This window comes from Lithobates pipiens, unplaced genomic scaffold (assembly GCF_037356315.1).
Source record: "Lithobates pipiens isolate NorthernLeopardFrog02 unplaced genomic scaffold, aLitPip1_a1.2 Scaffold_8, whole genome shotgun sequence".
NCBI lineage: Eukaryota > Metazoa > Chordata > Amphibia > Anura > Ranidae > Lithobates > Lithobates pipiens.
Genome location: NW_027507903.1, coordinates 47,510,944 through 47,528,426, shown reverse-complemented (window position 1 = coordinate 47,528,426; position 17,483 = coordinate 47,510,944). Strand labels below are relative to the sequence as shown.

General features: G+C 47.5%; 1 protein-coding gene across 2 annotated transcripts in view; it reads left to right on the top strand.

Annotated features, from left to right (window-relative positions):
- The window catches only part of UNC45A (unc-45 myosin chaperone A), a 139,604-nt gene that overhangs the window by 53,376 nt on the left and 68,745 nt on the right, over positions 1-17,483 (top strand). The window contains exon 1 of one of the 2 annotated variants that reach the window (XM_077470891.1): positions 11,919-12,068. The exons of the other annotated variant lie outside the window; for it this stretch is intronic. Coding sequence (XP_077327017.1) covers positions 12,045-12,068 — 24 coding nt within the window. The 5' untranslated portion in view covers positions 11,919-12,044. Of the gene's footprint in view, positions 1-11,918; positions 12,069-17,483 lie in introns of those variants that run through there. 2 annotated transcript variants of the gene reach the window in all.

Sequence of the window (17,483 nt, the reverse complement as noted above, 5' to 3'; positions counted from 1 at the left end):
TGAATGTCAGCAAGGCGAGCCATGGCCGTGTAAGATCTTCTGAAATGGGCCGAGATTTTCCTTGCCTGCCGCAAGATGTCCTGGACCCCAGGGTATTTGACAAGGAATCGCTGCACGACCAAGTTTAAGACGTGTGCCATGCACGGCACGTGCGTGATTTTGCCCTGTTTCAATGCGCTAAGCAGATTGGCACCGTTGTCACACACCACTTTACCAACTGTCAAATTGAGCGGTGTTAGCCACTCATCTGCCTGTGAACGCAAAGCTGAAAGGAGTGCCGGGCCAGTGTGGCTCTTTGCTTCCAGGCACAACAGACGCAGCACGGCATGGCAACGTCTCACCTGGCATGTGGAATAGGTTCTGGGGAGCTTGGGCGGTGCAGTGGAAGAGACGCTAGCAGCGGAAAAGGAGGAGGCAGCTGAGGAGGAGAGGGAGGAGGATGGAGTAGGAGGAGGAGAAGAAGAGTCAGGCCTGCATGCAATCCGTGGCGGTAAAACCAAATCTACACGGGTGCCACGGGTTACATGCTTGACGGCCGTCAGAAGGTTCACCCAGTGGGCAGTAAAACTGATATACCTTCCCTGCCCGTGTTTGCTAGACCACGTGTCTGTGGTCAGATGTATCTTGGCACCGACACTGTGTGCCAGAGATACATTCACTTGCCGCTGAACATGGCCATATAGCTCTGGGATGCCCTTCTCTGAGAAATACTTCCTTCCTGGGACCTTCCATTGTGGTGTTCCAATGGCCACAAATTTGCGAAAGGCCTCCGAGTCCACCAGTTTATATGGCAGTAGTTGGCGGGCTATGAGTTCTGACAAGCCAGCCGCCAACCGTTGGGCAAGAGGGTTATCCGGCGTCATCATTTTTTTACGCTCAAACATTAGGCCCACGGAAGCCTGCCTTTTTGCAGAAAAATGTGAGCTTGGCGTGATGGAAGGTGGAGTGGAGGACAATTGTGAGGAGAGAGGAGAAGGAGAAGTAGAAGACGAGGCTGGACGGTGAGAGCCTGCAGTGTGGCTTTGTGTGTTCCGTTGCTCCCACTGGGCTCGGTGATGGCTGCTCATGTGCCTTCTTAAGGCGGTCGTCCCTAGGTGAGTATTGGGCTTACCGCGACTAACGCGTTGACTGCAAAGATTGCAGATGGCAACGCTATTGTCAGCAGCGGACACGTTAAAAAAAGCCCACACTGCGGAGCCATGTGCCGGTGTCCTGGGAGCGCCAGATGTGACCGTACATGGTCGATGACTCGCTCCTGATACATTTGCAGTCTGCTTTGTCCCTGCTGTGCAATGTAAGTCATTGCTGCTTCTCCTCCCTATCTGCTGGTCCATATCTCCCTCTGAACTCCCCTCCTCTTCCTCTCTTGTGGGCACCCACGTGACATCACTAGACACGTCATCATCAACGTCACCTTCCCCACCGCTATAAGTAGAGTAGGCAGCAACACCGGGGACCAACCTCCTCCTTGGGCTGATCTGGGTACTGGCGTCAGACTGCTGAGTAGCGCTTGTTGCTACCTCCTCTTCCTGATCCAATACCAAGAGTGGCTGCGCATCAGAAATGTCCTCTTGATATGGATCGGAAAATAATTCCAGTGACTCAAGCGGAAGGTATGTGGTGGTGGTGGTGGTGGTCGTGTTGTTGGTGGTAGTGTCTTTGGGGGTGCACATAGCAGAGAGTGAAGAAGAGGGTGCAGATCGAGAGGATGAGGAGGGTGCAGAAGAGTAAGGCTGAGCGAGCCACTCAACCAAGTCTGGTGCATCCTTTAAAGTAATTGAACGCACCTTCTGCAACTTCCCACTTTGGCTCAAGCCTGTTGCTCCTGCCCTACCCCTACCACCCCTGCGGAAGGGCCTGCCTCTTCCTCTGCATGTCATTTTTTAAATGACCCTGTGACAAAACTCTTAGTCCCTATACCGCTGAAGGACTGCTGCAGTATAGGTGAGCGGTCAGCAGTGGTGCACGTCAACCCTATCTATTGTGGACCTATAGCGGTCCTTACAGAACAGCAGACTGTACCGCACTCAAGCCTATGTACCGTAGCACCCTATACCAAGTTACCAGTCCTTATAAGAACTTTTGTGGACCAAGCAGGTTGTGTATTAGTGTTTAGCAGACTGTACGTCAGTCCCTATACCGCTGAAGGACTGCTGCAGTATAGGGCAGCGGTCAGCAGTGGTGCACGTCAACCCTATCTATTGTGGACCGATAGCGGTCCTTACAGAACAGCAGACTGTACCGCACTCAAGCCTATGTACCGTAGCACCCTATACCAAGTTACCAGTCCTTATAAGAACTTTTGTGGACCAAGCAGGTTGTGTATTAGTGTTTAGCAGACTGTACGTCAGTCCCTATACCGCTGAAGGACTGCTGCAGTATAGGGCAGCGGTCAGCAGTGGTGCACGTCAACCCTATCTATTGTGGACCGATAGCGGTCCTTACAGAACAGCAGACTGTACCGCACTCAAGCCTATGTACCGTAGCACCCTATACCAAGTTACCAGTCCTTATAAGAACTTTTGTGGACCAAGCAGGTTGTGTATTAGTGTTTAGCAGACTGTACGTCAGTCCCTATACCGCTGAAGGACTGCTGCAGTATAGGGCAGCGGTCAGCAGTGGTGCACGTCAACCCTATCTATTGTGGACCGATAGCGGTCCTTACAGAACAGCAGACTGTACCGCACTCAAGCCTATGTACCGTAGCACCCTATACCAAGTTACCAGTCCTTATAAGAACTTTTGTGGAACAAGCAGGTTGTGTGTTAGTGATTAGCAGACTGTACGTCAGTCCCTATACCAATGAAGGACTGCTGCAGTATAGGGCAGCGGTCAGCAGTAGTGCACGGCAACCCTATGTATTGTGGACCGATAGCGGTCCTTACAGAACAGCAGACTGTAACGCACTCAGGCCTATGTACCGTAGCACCCTATACCAAGTTACCAGTCCTTATAAGAACTTTTGTGGACCAAGCAGGTTGTGTGTTAGTGATTAGCAGACTGTACGTCAGTCCCTATACCAATGAAGGACTGCTGCAGTATAGGGCAGCGGTCAGCAGTAGTGCACGGCAACCCTATGTATTGTGGACCGATAGCGGTCCTTACAGAACAGCAGACTGTAACGCACTCAGGCCTATGTACCGTAGCACCCTATACCAAGTTACCAGTCCTTATAAGAACTTTTGTGGACCAAGCAGGTTGTGTGTTAGTGATTAGCAGACTGTACGTCAGTCCCTATACCAATGAAGGACTGCTGCAGTATAGGGCAGCGGTCAGCAGTAGTGCACGGCAACCCTATGTATTGTGGACCGATAGCGGTCCTTACAGAACAGCAGACTGTACTGCACTCAGGCCTATGTACCGTAGCACCCTATACCAAGTTACCAGTCCTTATAAAAACTTTTGTGGACCAAGCAGGTTGTGTGTTAGTGTTTAGCAGACTGTGCGTCAGTCCCTATACCGCTGAAGGACTGCTGCAGTATAGGGCAGCGGTCAGCAGTAGTGCACGGCAACCCTATGTATTGTGGACCGATAGCGGTCCTTACAGAACAGCAGACTGTAACGCACTCAGGCCTATGTACCGTAGCACCCTATACCAAGTTACCAGTCCTTATAAGAACTTTTGTGGACCAAGCAGGTTGTGTGTTAGTGATTAGCAGACTGTACGTCAGTCCCTATACCAATGAAGGACTGCTGCAGTATAGGGCAGCGGTCAGCAGTAGTGCACGGCAACCCTATGTATTGTGGACCGATAGCGGTCCTTACAGAACAGCAGACTGTAACGCACTCAGGCCTATGTACCGTAGCACCCTATACCAAGTTACCAGTCCTTATAAAAACTTTTGTGGACCAAGCAGGTTGTGTGTTAGTGTTTAGCAGACTGTGCGTCAGTCCCTATACCGCTGAAGGACTGCTGCAGTATAGGGCAGCGGTCAGCAGTAGTGCACGGCAACCCTATGTATTGTGGACCGATAGCGGTCCTTACAGAACAGCAGACTGTAACGCACTCAGGCCTATGTACCGTAGCACCCTATACCAAGTTACCAGTCCTTATAAGAACTTTTGTGGACCAAGCAGGTTGTGTGTTAGTGATTAGCAGACTGTACGTCAGTCCCTATACCAATGAAGGACTGCTGCAGTATAGGGCAGCGGTCAGCAGTAGTGCACGGCAACCCTATGTATTGTGGACCGATAGCGGTCCTTACAGAACAGCAGACTGTAACGCACTCAGGCCTATGTACCGTAGCACCCTATACCAAGTTACCAGTCCTTATAAGAACTTTTGTGGACCAAGCAGGTTGTGTGTTAGTGATTAGCAGACTGTACGTCAGTCCCTATACCAATGAAGGACTGCTGCAGTATAGGGCAGCGGTCAGCAGTAGTGCACGGCAACCCTATGTATTGTGGACCGATAGCGGTCCTTACAGAACAGCAGACTGTAACGCACTCAGGCCTATGTACCGTAGCACCCTATACCAAGTTACCAGTCCTTATAAGAACTTTTGTGGACCAAGCAGGTTGTGTGTTAGTGATTAGCAGACTGTACGTCAGTCCCTATACCAATGAAGGACTGCTGCAGTATAGGGCAGCGGTCAGCAGTAGTGCACGGCAACCCTATGTATTGTGGACCGATAGCGGTCCTTACAGAACAGCAGACTGTACTGCACTCAGGCCTATGTACCGTAGCACCCTATACCAAGTTACCAGTCCTTATAAAAACTTTTGTGGACCAAGCAGGTTGTGTGTTAGTGTTTAGCAGACTGTGCGTCAGTCCCTATACCGCTGAAGGACTGCTGCAGTATAGGGCAGCGGTCAGCAGTAGTGCACGGCAACCCTATGTATTGTGGACCGATAGCGGTCCTTACAGAACAGCAGACTGTAACGCACTCAGGCCTATGTACCGTAGCACCCTATACCAAGTTACCAGTCCTTATAAGAACTTTTGTGGACCAAGCAGGTTGTGTGTTAGTGATTAGCAGACTGTACGTCAGTCCCTATACCAATGAAGGACTGCTGCAGTATAGGGCAGCGGTCAGCAGTAGTGCACGGCAACCCTATGTATTGTGGACCGATAGCGGTCCTTACAGAACAGCAGACTGTACTGCACTCAGGCCTATGTACCGTAGCACCCTATACCAAGTTACCAGTCCTTATAAGAACTTTTGTGGACCAAGCAGGTTGTGTGTTAGTGATTAGCAGACTGTACGTCAGTCCCTATACCAATGAAGGACTGCTGCAGTATAGGGCAGCGGTCAGCAGTAGTGCACGGCAACCCTATGTATTGTGGACCGATAGCGGTCCTTACAGAACAGCAGACTGTACTGCACTCAGGCCTATGTACCGTAGCACCCTATACCAAGTTACCAGTCCTTATAAGAACTTTTGTGGACCAAGCAGGTTGTGTATTAGTGTTTAGCAGACTGTGCGTCAGTCCCTATACCGCTGAAGGACTGCTGCAGTATAGGGCAGCGGTCAGCAGTAGTGCACGGCAACCCTATGTATTGTGGACCGATAGCGGTCCTTACAGAACAGCAGACTGTACCGCACCCAAGCCTATGTACCGTAGCACCCTAGACAGACCAAGTTACCAGTCCTGATAAAGAGCTTTGTGGAACAAGTGAGTTGTGAATGATTAGCAGACTGCAGCAGAAGGGCAGCAGTCAAGTATAATATTCTTTCTATATTTGGAAGAAAGAATATTATACGTGTACAAGCCTATTACCGTACCACTGATACCAGTCCTGAAAAGAACCTTTGTGGAACTAATAGTAACAGCAAGTCTTTAAAATTATCCTCACTGCCTGACACACTGCTTCCTGCCTGTCCCTATACAAATTGGCAAAAAAGAGTAGGCTGGAACGATTAGCTGGAACAGCTCTTTTGTGGACCTGATAGTAACAGCTAATGATGATGATGATGATGATGATGAAGAAAGACTAATCTGGCTGAGCTGTCCCTAAAATAGCAGCATACAGCGCTCTGTCCCTTTATCTAAACTGACAAAAGAAACTCAGGCTGCTGACCTAACACCTATACCAGTCCTGAAAAGAACTTTTGTGTACCAAATAGCTAGCGTTTTCTCTGTCCCTACTCCACACAGGATCCTTTCCCTACAGTGACAGAAGAAAGAATGTAAAATGGCCACCGGATCGGGTGTATTTATAGGTTAGGGGGAATGTCCAAGTGTCCATGAGCTGTCATGTCTCAATTGGTTGTCCTGTAACACATGATAAACGTGTCACGAAAGGTTAAAGTTCTTGTATACATTAAACACGTAAGTCCGCCGGGGCGAACGACGGAAAAAGGCGTTCGAACCCGCGGACGGCGAAAGTCGGAAATTCGCCGCGAAACGACCGCCGGGCGAACCGTTCGGCCATCACTACTCTTGGCTGCTTCTCTGATTATTGCTCTCCTTGCCCAGCCTATCAGGTTAGGTGGACCACCGTGTCTTGGTAGGTTTGCAGTTGTGCCATACTCTTTCCATTTTCGGATGATGGATTGAACAATCCTCCATGAGATTTTCAAACCATGGCATATTCTTTTAAAACCTAATGCTGTTTTAAACTTCTCCACAACTTTATCCCTGACCTGCCTGGTGTTTCTTGGCCTTCATGATCCTGTTTGTTCACTAAGGTTCTCTAACAAACAGAGCTTCACAAAACAGCTGTTTTTATACTGAGATTAAATTACACACAGGTGGATTCTATTTACTAATTAGGTGACTTCTGAAGGCAATTGGTTCCACTAGATTTTAGTTGGGGGTATGAGAGTAAAGGGGGCTGAATACAAATGCATGCCACACTTTTCACATATGTATTTGTAAAAAAAATTGAAAAACATTTATTGTTTTCCTTCCACTTCACAATTATGTGCCACTTTGTGTTGGTCTATCACATAAAATCCCAATAAAAAACATTTGTTCTTGGTTGTAACATGGCAATATGTGGAAAATGTCAAAGGGGTGTGAATACTTTTTCAAGGGACTGTATGCTGTGCTGCATATTTCATAACCTGGACGACCACACCCTATATGCTGTGCTATATGTTGGATACCCAGGACAGCCACGCTCTATATGCTTTATTGTGCATTGCAATCCCTGGACAGCCACACTCTATATCAGTGATTCTCAACCAGGGTTCCTCCAGAGGTTGCTATGGGTTCCTTCAGCATTGGGCCATTTCTGCCTCTCGGATAAGTTCCCACCGACACCATTGATCTTTTTAGCTATTTGTAAGGAGGTAATTCTTCCCAATGACCACAAGTGTAAGGAGCATTCTTCCCACTGACACTAATGTATCATAAGTTGTAGATTTCTAATGTTTAGCACGGGTTCCCCGAGACTGGAGAACTAGTTCAAGGGTTCCTCTGTGTTGAAAAGGTTGAGAAAGGCTGCTCTATATGCTGTGCTGTGCGTGTCAATCCGTGGAAGCCACACAATATATGTTGCGATGTTCATTGAAATCCCTGGGAAACCACACTCTATATGCTGTGCTATATGTTGCATGGACAGCCACCTTTATACACTGTGCTGTACGTTGAAATCTTTGGGTGACCACAAATAGGCTTGGTGTTTCCCCCACCCTAGGAGCCACAGATGCTGTGTAACAACTTGCCATACAAGTGAATGGTTGTACATGGCCAAACTAATGTAAATACCAATGCTCCTGGGCATTGGCAACTATCCATGCATGACGCAAAACGTCCGTATGCCACAAATACGTTGTACGCGCATGCGCAGATGGACACTGAAGCATCAAGTTTAAAGAGTACAGCCATTCTCTTTTGTGGCAGGCTGTACACTGTACATTGCAGCTCCTTGAGTACTGGTAACTGTCTTTTCACGTCTCCCTGTCCGTGTGTATGAGGTTTTATGGTGCATTTTTATCAACTAGATTTTGGTGAACTTCCTGTTTGGGGGCTCATTCACATGTGTGTATGTTCTGCATGGAACATAGATTCTTGCTGGCAGAGCTAGCAGAAGATCCAGCGTAAAGTACTGGCATTGAGACATGCACAATTCTTCCAAAGGCTGTGCGTGGGCCGTGTTTACCTGCATGGGATGCACAGGTGTTCTGTACATCCCTGTGTCGGCAGTCCTATTCATGTAAATTGTGACACAGTGCAAGCATAACCGCAGTCACTTTTCCTATTTGACAGCTATGCAGAAACATGGTCCTGAGCGCAGACAGTGTGCATTTGGGGCGGTGTACCCAGTTGACATGAATATGACTGCCTGCTGGGGGATGCACGGAACACCTGTGCATCCCATGTGGGTAAACACGGCCCTCGCACAGGTATATGCTGTAGTATACCCATGTTAATGTGGCCTAAGGGCCGCTTCACACCACATACAGTCCAGTGCGTTTTTTCTTTCTGCATCAAAAACGCATGGATAGTAGGTTATATGGTTTCCAGTGGTATAGTTCACACCAGTGATGTTAGTTCCACAGACATCCCAAGTTTGGGTAGCTGGGCTCCCGGACACCTGCGGGTGCCCTGCGATCTCCCGGCTGCAGGGCTGATCCTGAGCCGCAGTGGTGTCATCCTCTGGCCTGCTGTCCTCCTTCTCCGGCCCCCCTCCGTTCTCCTCCAGCCCACTGTCCTCCTCCTCTGCCCTCCCCTCCTCGTCCCCTGCAGCTGGCTTGCCTCCTCTCCTCCCCTGCGGGCTGCAGGCGCGGATGTGTCAGGAAGTAGAGCAGAGGAAGGGGCTGGTGAATATGTAATTTACCAGCCCCTTCATTTTCTGATTGGACACCGTGAGCTATCGCTCCTGAGTCCTGTAATACCTGAGCAGAGTAAACTGTGATTATTCTGCTTCAGTTTATGAATGGACAGGAGACTGTGGGGGTTATTTACGAAAGGCAAATAAATCCACTTTGCACTACAAGTGCACTTAGAAGTGCAGTCACTGTGGATCTGAGGGGAAGATCTGAAATGAGGGGAAGCTCTGCTGATTTTATTATCCAATAATGTTCAAGCTAAAATGGATTCACCTTTAATAAATAACCCCTGTGTTTCCTCTCCATTCATCTTCAGTGCTGAGAAAGGGACTAGGGAATCTGTGCCCTCAGTCCTTTTCTCTGTCTCAAAGGGGAGATGTGAGGGGTCTGTTTACTCCCCTGATTTCTTACCAAAGCCCCCCCCCCCCCACCCCCACAGGGCTGATCATAATAATAATAATAAAAAAAAATATGAAAACATTTAATTGGAAAAAAGTTTCTAAAAAATGTAATTGTAAAAAAATAAATAGATAAATAATTACAAACACCACTGCCCTACCAACACTGTCTACTTCCCCAACCCCCTCCCCCCAAAAAGCATTGTGAAAAAATTAAAAACAAATTAAATTGTCAAAAAATCAATATGGAAAAATAAAAAAACACTGGCACTGTCCACTGCCCTACTGACATGGTCCACTGCCCTACTGACGCTGTCCTCTGCTCTGACACCACCCACTGCCTTACTGATGCCGTCCACTGCCTTACTGACGCTGTCCACTGTCCTACTGACACCACTGCCCTACTGGCACCATCCACTGCCTTGCTGACACTGTCCACTATCTACTGGCCCAACCCCCTCCCCCCCAAAAAGCTTTGGGAAAAAAATGAAAAACAAATTAAATTGTAAAAAAATAAATACGTAAAAATAAAAAACTACTGACACCGTCCACTGCCTTACTGACACTGTCCGCTGCCCTACTGACACCATCCAATGCCCAACTGACACCGTACACTGCCCTACTGACAATGTCCACTGCTTTACTGATACTGTCCACTGTCTACTGCCCCAACCCCCTCCCCCCAAAAAGCATTGTGACATTTTTTTTAAACAAATTAAATTGTAAAAAAATCAATACCTAAAAATAAAAAACTACTGACACATCCACTGCCTTACTGACACCATCCACTGCCTTACTGACACTGTCCACTGCCTTACTGACACATCCACTGCCCTACTGACATGGTCCACTGCCCTAGTGAAGCCGTCCTCTGCTCTACTGACATGGTCCACTGCCCTACTGAAGCCGTCCTCTGCTCTACTGACACCGCCCACTGCCTTTCCGGATGCCGTCCACTGCCTTACTGATGCTGTCTATTGCCCTACTGACGCTGTCCACTGCCTTGCTGACGCCATCCACTGCTTTACTGACACTGTCCACTGGCCCAACACCCCCCCCCCAAAAAAAAAGGCTTTGGAAAAAAAAATTAAAAACAAATTAAATTGTAAAAAAATAAATACGTAAAAATAAGAAACTACTGACACCATCCACTGCCTTACTGACACTGTCCACTGCCCTACTGACACCATCCACTGCCCTACTGACATCACTGCCCTACTGACACCATCCACTGCCCTACTGACACTGTCCACTGCTTTACTGATACTGTCCACTGTCTACTGCCCCAACCTCCTCCTCCCAAAAAGCATTGTGAATTTTTTTTTAAAACAAATTAAATTGTAAAAAAATCAATACGTAAAAATAAAAAACGACTGACACCACCCACTGCCCTACTGTCACCACTGCCCTAGTGACACCATCCACTGCCCTACTGACACTGTTCACTGCTTTACTGATACTGTCAACTGTCTACTGCCCCAACCCCCTCCCCCCAAAAAGCATTGTGAAAAAAATAAGAAAACAAATGAAATTGTAAAAAAAATCAATACGTAAAAATAAAAAACTACTGACACCATCCACTGCCTTACTGACGCCGCCCACTGCCTTAATGGCACTGTTCACTGCCTTACTGACACAGTCCACTGCCCTACTGACACTGTCCTCTCCCTTACTGATAGAGGTGCAACTGATCAAAAAACGATTGGATCGTTCCTCGGATCAGAGTCATGGATCGGATCATTTTTCGGATCAGCAAATAATAATTGAATTTGCAAACACCTGTGAAAATTCCACCACCATATAGTCCCCACTGTAATATCCACGTCATCTCCCCCACTGTAATATTGGCTGAGCATGGCTGGGTACGGCTGGGTATTACAGAGTATGGCTGGGTATTGGCAGGGTATGGCAGAGTATTGGCAGGGTATAGAAGAGTATTGGCAGAGTATGGAGGGATGGCTGTGACTGCAATTGTCACAGAGCAGCGCTGTGGGCACTACAGATCCAGCCCACAGCGCTGCTGCCATCCGATCTCTCCCCTCCACTGTACAGATCTGTACACAGAGGGGAGAGAGGAACCGTCGCTATCATGACGCCGGTTTTTTTACAAGTGACGGAGAGATCACATTGTAAACGGCCGATGGGTGCACCAAGATGACCGCCGCTCCAGAGCTAGGCTGAAGCCGCGGCCTTTCCTAAGGCCGAGGCCGCGGATCGCGGCATGTGTCGATCTGAATGGGGTGACCCGTTCGGATCATGGATCAGTGACGATCCGTTGCACTTCTACTTACTGACACTGTCCACTGCCTTACAGATGCTACCCATTGCCTTACTGACACTGCCTTACTGACGCAGTCCACTGCCTTACAGACACCGTCCACTACTCTACTGATAATGCCCAAGGGGTGGGAGGGGCAGGGGTACGGCACGCCACCTCCCTGAAATGAGTTTGCAGGTTGGGATGTCAGTTCCAGAACAAAATGTAGAACATGCTGCATTTTTCTGCACTGAACTGTACTGGAATGCAGTAAAGCGTGTCAAAAACGTGCATGCAACAATGCATCCAGAACACATGTGCGTTTCTATGGCGTGAAGCGCCCCTTAGTCACCTGTGTGGATGATTCCTAATAGAAATATCGAATGGCTGCCTTGTGTGTGAAATGTGACTGGAATTGTCATTCGGCTCACATCAATCCTATAATAATGTGCTGCAAAGGTGACATAACGCTGTGTGTGTATACCGGAGCTGAGCCCTCTCTGTATTACATACACACTGCCATATTAGGTATAGGCTGAGCTCTTCCGCATCATCAGTGGGCGGAGCCAGCCAAGGAATGCTGCGAGCACAGCCGGCAACACTGCACTGTTAGGCGGAGGCGGCAGCTGGGAAACACCGCGGCTTGGGTTGAGGCCTTCGTAGTGAAAATGGGAGACCCCGGCGCCGAGAAGGTTAGCAGCATTAAAACCGGTGTGGGTTATGAGAGGGGGCGTTGTGGGTGTCAGGAGGGCCGGAGTATTATAAGTTTTATACGGCGCTGTCATGGAATAGCGATGCTTGTGTATCTCAGTGGTGGTGCAGGAAATATTGAAGCCAGGAGGCCTGAATGAATGAAAAGGGGTCACGTGTCCCCATATCTGGGTTAGCACAGAGCTCCTGCTGCGGGATGAAGTGTGAACAGTCTGGAAACTTCTCCTGGATGGGGGGGTAGGGGGGATTAGAACTGCTTTATTGCTGTCTGTGACCCCATTGGGGGGATTTCTCCTCACTTCCTGTCCCAGTTACTGGGGTGGGAGGTCAGGAAGTGAAGGCAGATCTCCCCAATGGACTTGATTTGGAAGTGAATGTAAACTCTAATGCCGTGTAAACACGGTCGGGATTTCAGCCAGCAAAAGACTGATGAGAGCTTTTCTTTAGAAAATGTGGCCGTGTGTATGCTCCATCAGAATTTTGCTGCCCCGAATTTCCGCCAGCAAAAGATTGAGAGCAGGTTCTCAATTTTTACCTATCGTGTGTATGCAGTTTTGAAAAAAAAAAACTCACGCATGCTCAGATTGAACTACGCGACGGAAGATATTGTCTATTGAACTTCCTTTTTCTAGTTCCGTCGTACGTGTTGTACGTCACCGCGTTCTTGACGGTCGTAATTTGTTGTGACCATATGTAGGCAAGACAGCTTGAGTGAAATCCCGTCGGAATTCCGTCGAGAAAACTATCAGAGCTTTTTCCGACCAAAATTCTGATTGTGTGTACGCGGCATTAGGGCTCTTTCACAAGTGTGACAGGCACTCCAAAAAACGATCCATGCTGGAATTGCATTGACAGGAGGGAGATGGAGGTGATGTGTTGCCTTTTCTCCATCTGTTTTAACCCTATAATTGCGGAACTATGACACTACAATTGCATGCAGTGCGGTTCTGGGCCCCTTGAAGCTGCATTCCAGACAGCACCGTCCACCCAAAGTGACATTATAGTGGAGTTACGCCCCTCCGCCAGCACCATTGGTTTTAGCAGTTAGTAGGTCATGGGTGAGTTTTAGTAGAGCAGTTTCAGTAGAATGTTGTGGGCGGAAGCCGGACTGTAGGGGATTGAGAAGGTTGTTGTCCATGAGGTAGCGAGTCATTTGGTCATGGACAAGGCATTCGATGAGCTTGGGGGCAAACGGGAGCAGGGAGATGGGTCTTAAGTTGTTCAAACAGGTGGGGTCTAGTGAGGGTTTTTTGAGTATGGGGGTAACCAGTGCATGTTTTGGCGGGGAAGGAAAGGGAGAGGTTGAAGATGTGGGTTAGGGAGTTGAGGATAGAGTGGGAAAGTGGTAGTACGGTAGTAATTGTGAGGGGACAGGGTCCAGGGAACAGGTAGTGAGGTGGGCCATGGAGAGGAGTTTATTAACTTCATCTGTGGTAACTGGGCAAAAAGAGGAGAGTATTGAGTGTGGTGTTGGACTTGTTGTGTTGGGTAGGGGAGGAAGTTGAATGCTCAATTGAATGCTTGCGAATTGACGTCCCTGGACGTCGTCCTGTTTACTTCCCCTCTGCGTGCCGCCATGGACGTGCATCAGGGAAATTCTGTTTTGGCCGTGTCCCTTGGACACAGCCAATCACAGATCGTGCTAAATGGCCAATCACAGCGGCCATTTAGCACTCGATCTGAGTGTCCTATGAAAGATGATCTTGTATGTAAACATATGAGATCACCTCTCATTGCCGGTGTTCTGGCACATAGCGTCCATCCATCGGATAGTGTTCGCCCCGTACTGCGAAAGCAGAGCAGAAGGAGATTTGGAAAATCTCTGAAGATGAACGGCGCCTGCGCCGTGAGTGGAGGTGCAAGCCCCACCATCCAAGTGGACATAGGGCTGCAAATATTAGAGGGCCCCTCGCAGGCTCGCTTCGCTCACCACGCTTCAGGCATGGCCTCCCTGTGCTCAGCTCTTTTTATTCCAACTCTATGTCCACTTGGATGGTGGGGCTAGAACCTGGACTCACCAGCTCTCCCTCCTCACACAGAGACAGCGTGTGAGGAGGGAGAGCGAACGGCTGCAGCGTGAGTGTCATAAAAAAACGAAAATAAAGTGCCCCCAGTGCCACCTGTCATCAGTGCCACGTATTAGTGCCATCTGTCATCAGTGCCACGTATCAATGTCATCAGTGTCACGTGTCAGTGCCACGTATTAGTGCCATCTGTCATCAGTGTCACGTGTCATTGTCCTGGTGCTCCAGGACCTTCAAAAGTGTAATAGGTAGTCTAGATGTGTAATTTATGCTCCTAGAACACATGATGGCGCTCCCTGTATATTTGGCCTCTCTATGTGGCCAGGCTGTGAAAAAGTCCCACAAATGTGGTATTGTAATACTCAGGAGGAGTAGCAGAATGTATTTTGGGGCATCATTTGTGGTATACACTTGCCATGTGAGAGAAATAACCTATTACAATGACAATATTGTGAAAAAAAAAAAAATGAAAACCTTAATTTTACAAAGAATTGTGGGAAAAAAATGACAACATCAAAAACCTCACCATGCCTCTTACTTGGAATGTCTACTTTCCAAAAACGGGGCATTTGGGGGGTATTTGTACTTTCCTGACTTGTTCGGGTCGCAAGAATTGAGATAGGCCACCAGTACATCAGGTGTGATCAATTTTTTTATGATTCGCACCACAGCTTATGGGCTCTCTAACTTTCACAAAGACCAAATAATATCCACTAATTTGGGTTATTTTTTACCAAAGATATGTAGCAGTATAAATTGTGGCCAAAATGTATGAAGAAAAATCACTAATTTGCAAAATTTAATCTAAGAAAAATGTTTTTTTTTTTTTTTTTTCTAAATTTTCAGTATTTTTTTCATTTATAGTACAAAAAATAAAAAAACCAGAGGTGATCAAATACCACCAAAAGAAAGCTCTCTATTCGTATGGAAATAAAGGACAAAAAAATTAATTTGAGTACAGTGTTACATAACGGAGTAATTGTCATTCAAATTGTGAGAGCACTGAAAGCTGGAAATTGGTCTGGTCACGAGGGGGGTTTAAGTGCCCAGTTGTCAAGTGGTTAAATAAAAAAAAATATATATATTTTAATAAAATGCTTTTGCAGTAAAAATCTATCTAAAGACAATTATCAATGTATCCTTGATAGAAAACGTATTTTATTCAGCATGAAATGGTGCTTAGTTATGTAACATGAGGCTGTATATTCTGCAATAGTTAAATTTTTGGTAAACTCATTCAATGAATCCAAGCTCTGCAATCTGAGATAACATGCACTGCATGAGTGAGTGACTTGTATAGCGCTACCTATGCAAACTGAATCACCTCAGGGCGCTTTCTTGCCACCAGAGTCCATCTGCAGCGTTGCGTGGTCCTTTACCCCGTAAGGTCCTGACACACTTACAAACACATATAACATTGACATACACATATTAAGGCCATTTTTTTTTTTTTTTTTTTTTTTTTTTAGACAAGGCCTAATTAACCTACCAACATGTCTTTGGAGTGTGGGAGGAAACCCATGCAGGCACAGGGAGAACATGCAAACTCCAGGCAGATGGTGTCGTGGTCGGGATTTGAACCAATGACCCTATTGCTGCTAGGTGAAAGTGCTACCCACATCACCACTGTGCTGCCTAATGCATTCACACAATTTCACAGTAACTATGAGATAAACAAAGTTCAGGAATATTCCTTTATCCCATTGTTTTGCAAATCTATGTACACTGCAAACTGTATGATTGAATCGGTTCTGAGATCGCTGTTTTATTAACCTGGCAACTTATTATTCTAAATAGAAAACCTTCATTTTGTTTGCAAATTTAAAGATTCTAACTACCAGCAAGAATAAAGCCCCGTACACACTATTTGATTTTCTGCAGATTTTTTCCTTCAGATTTACCAAAACCATGTAGTAGAAGGGCCTGCCTCGTTGCATACAAATTGAAACTCCTAAGGTTTGACCTCATATTATATGGTTTTGCTAAATCTGAAGACAAAAATCTGTAGAAAATCTAATCGAGTGTATGGGGCTTAAGTCCTTACATTTAACCACTTCAATACAGGGCACTTAAAGAGGAAGTAAACCCCTTCAAACCACTTTGACCTACAGGTAAGCCTAGATTAAGGCTTACCTGTAGGTCCAAGCAATATCTCCTAAACCTATATGGTTTAGGAGATATTTGCCCGAAAATGGGCACCGCTGTCTACGGCGCATGCGCCGTAGACAGCGGCGCGCAGGCGCACTAAATGCGGCAAATCCAAGAATGGATTTGCCTAATTTGTCGACTTCCGTGCGCATGCGCGGGAGTGACGTCATCGCGGCTTCGCCGAATGGCAGCGTCGGAGCTGCGAGACGCGACTCCCGTGCGCATGTGCGGGAGTGACGTCATCGCGGCTTCGCCGCTGTCATTGGTCGGAGCTGCGAGACGCCACCAGCAAGATGGATGCGGCGGACTACAGGGATCAGTGGCGACTTCGCTGGCTCCTGTGTCAGGTAAGTGACACATAATGAGCTACTATGCGATGCATAGTAGTCCATTATGCTTTACCTTTGCAGGGAAAAAAAGAGGAAGTAAACCCATCAGGGTTTACTTCCTCTTTAAAGCGGGAGTCCGTCGTTTTTTTTTTTTTTTAAAAGCCAGCAGCTACAAATACTGCAGCTGCTGACTTTTAAAATAGTGACACTTACCTGTCCAGCGCGCCCGCGATGTCGGCACCCGAAGCCGATCTGTAGATCGTCACTCGGGTGCTGCCGCCGCCATCTTGGGTATGGGAATCAGGAAATAGAGCCTTTCGGCTTCATTTCCCGGTTCCCTACTGCGCATGCGCGAGTTGCGCTGCGCAATAAGGACGGTCCCCGCTGCCTCTGGGATCTGTGTGTTTCCCAGCAGGCAGTGGGGCACTTGTGGAAGGGGGCGGGCACTTGCGGAAAGGGGCGTAATCTACGCCCCTTTCCGCAGAGAGCTATCCCAGAAGTGGGTGCAGTTACCAGGATTATCCAGGTAACTGCACCCCCCTCCCCCCTGAAAGGTGCCAATTGTGGCGCCGGAGGGGGGGAGGGTTCCGATGAGCGGAAGGTCCATTTTAGGGTGGACCTCCGCTTTGAACACCTTCCTGCCCAGACCAATTTTGAGCTTTCAGCACTGTCGCACTTTGAATGACAATTGCGCGGTCATGCTACACTGTACCCAAATGAAAATTTTATCATTTTTTCCCCACAAATAGAGCTTTCTTTTGGTGGTATTTGATCACCTCTACGGTTTTTATTTTTTGCGCTACAAATAAAAAAAATACCGAAAATTTTGAAAAAAATAATGTTTTTTTTGTTTCGGTTTCAAAACTTTGTAAATAAGTACGTTTTCTCCTTCACT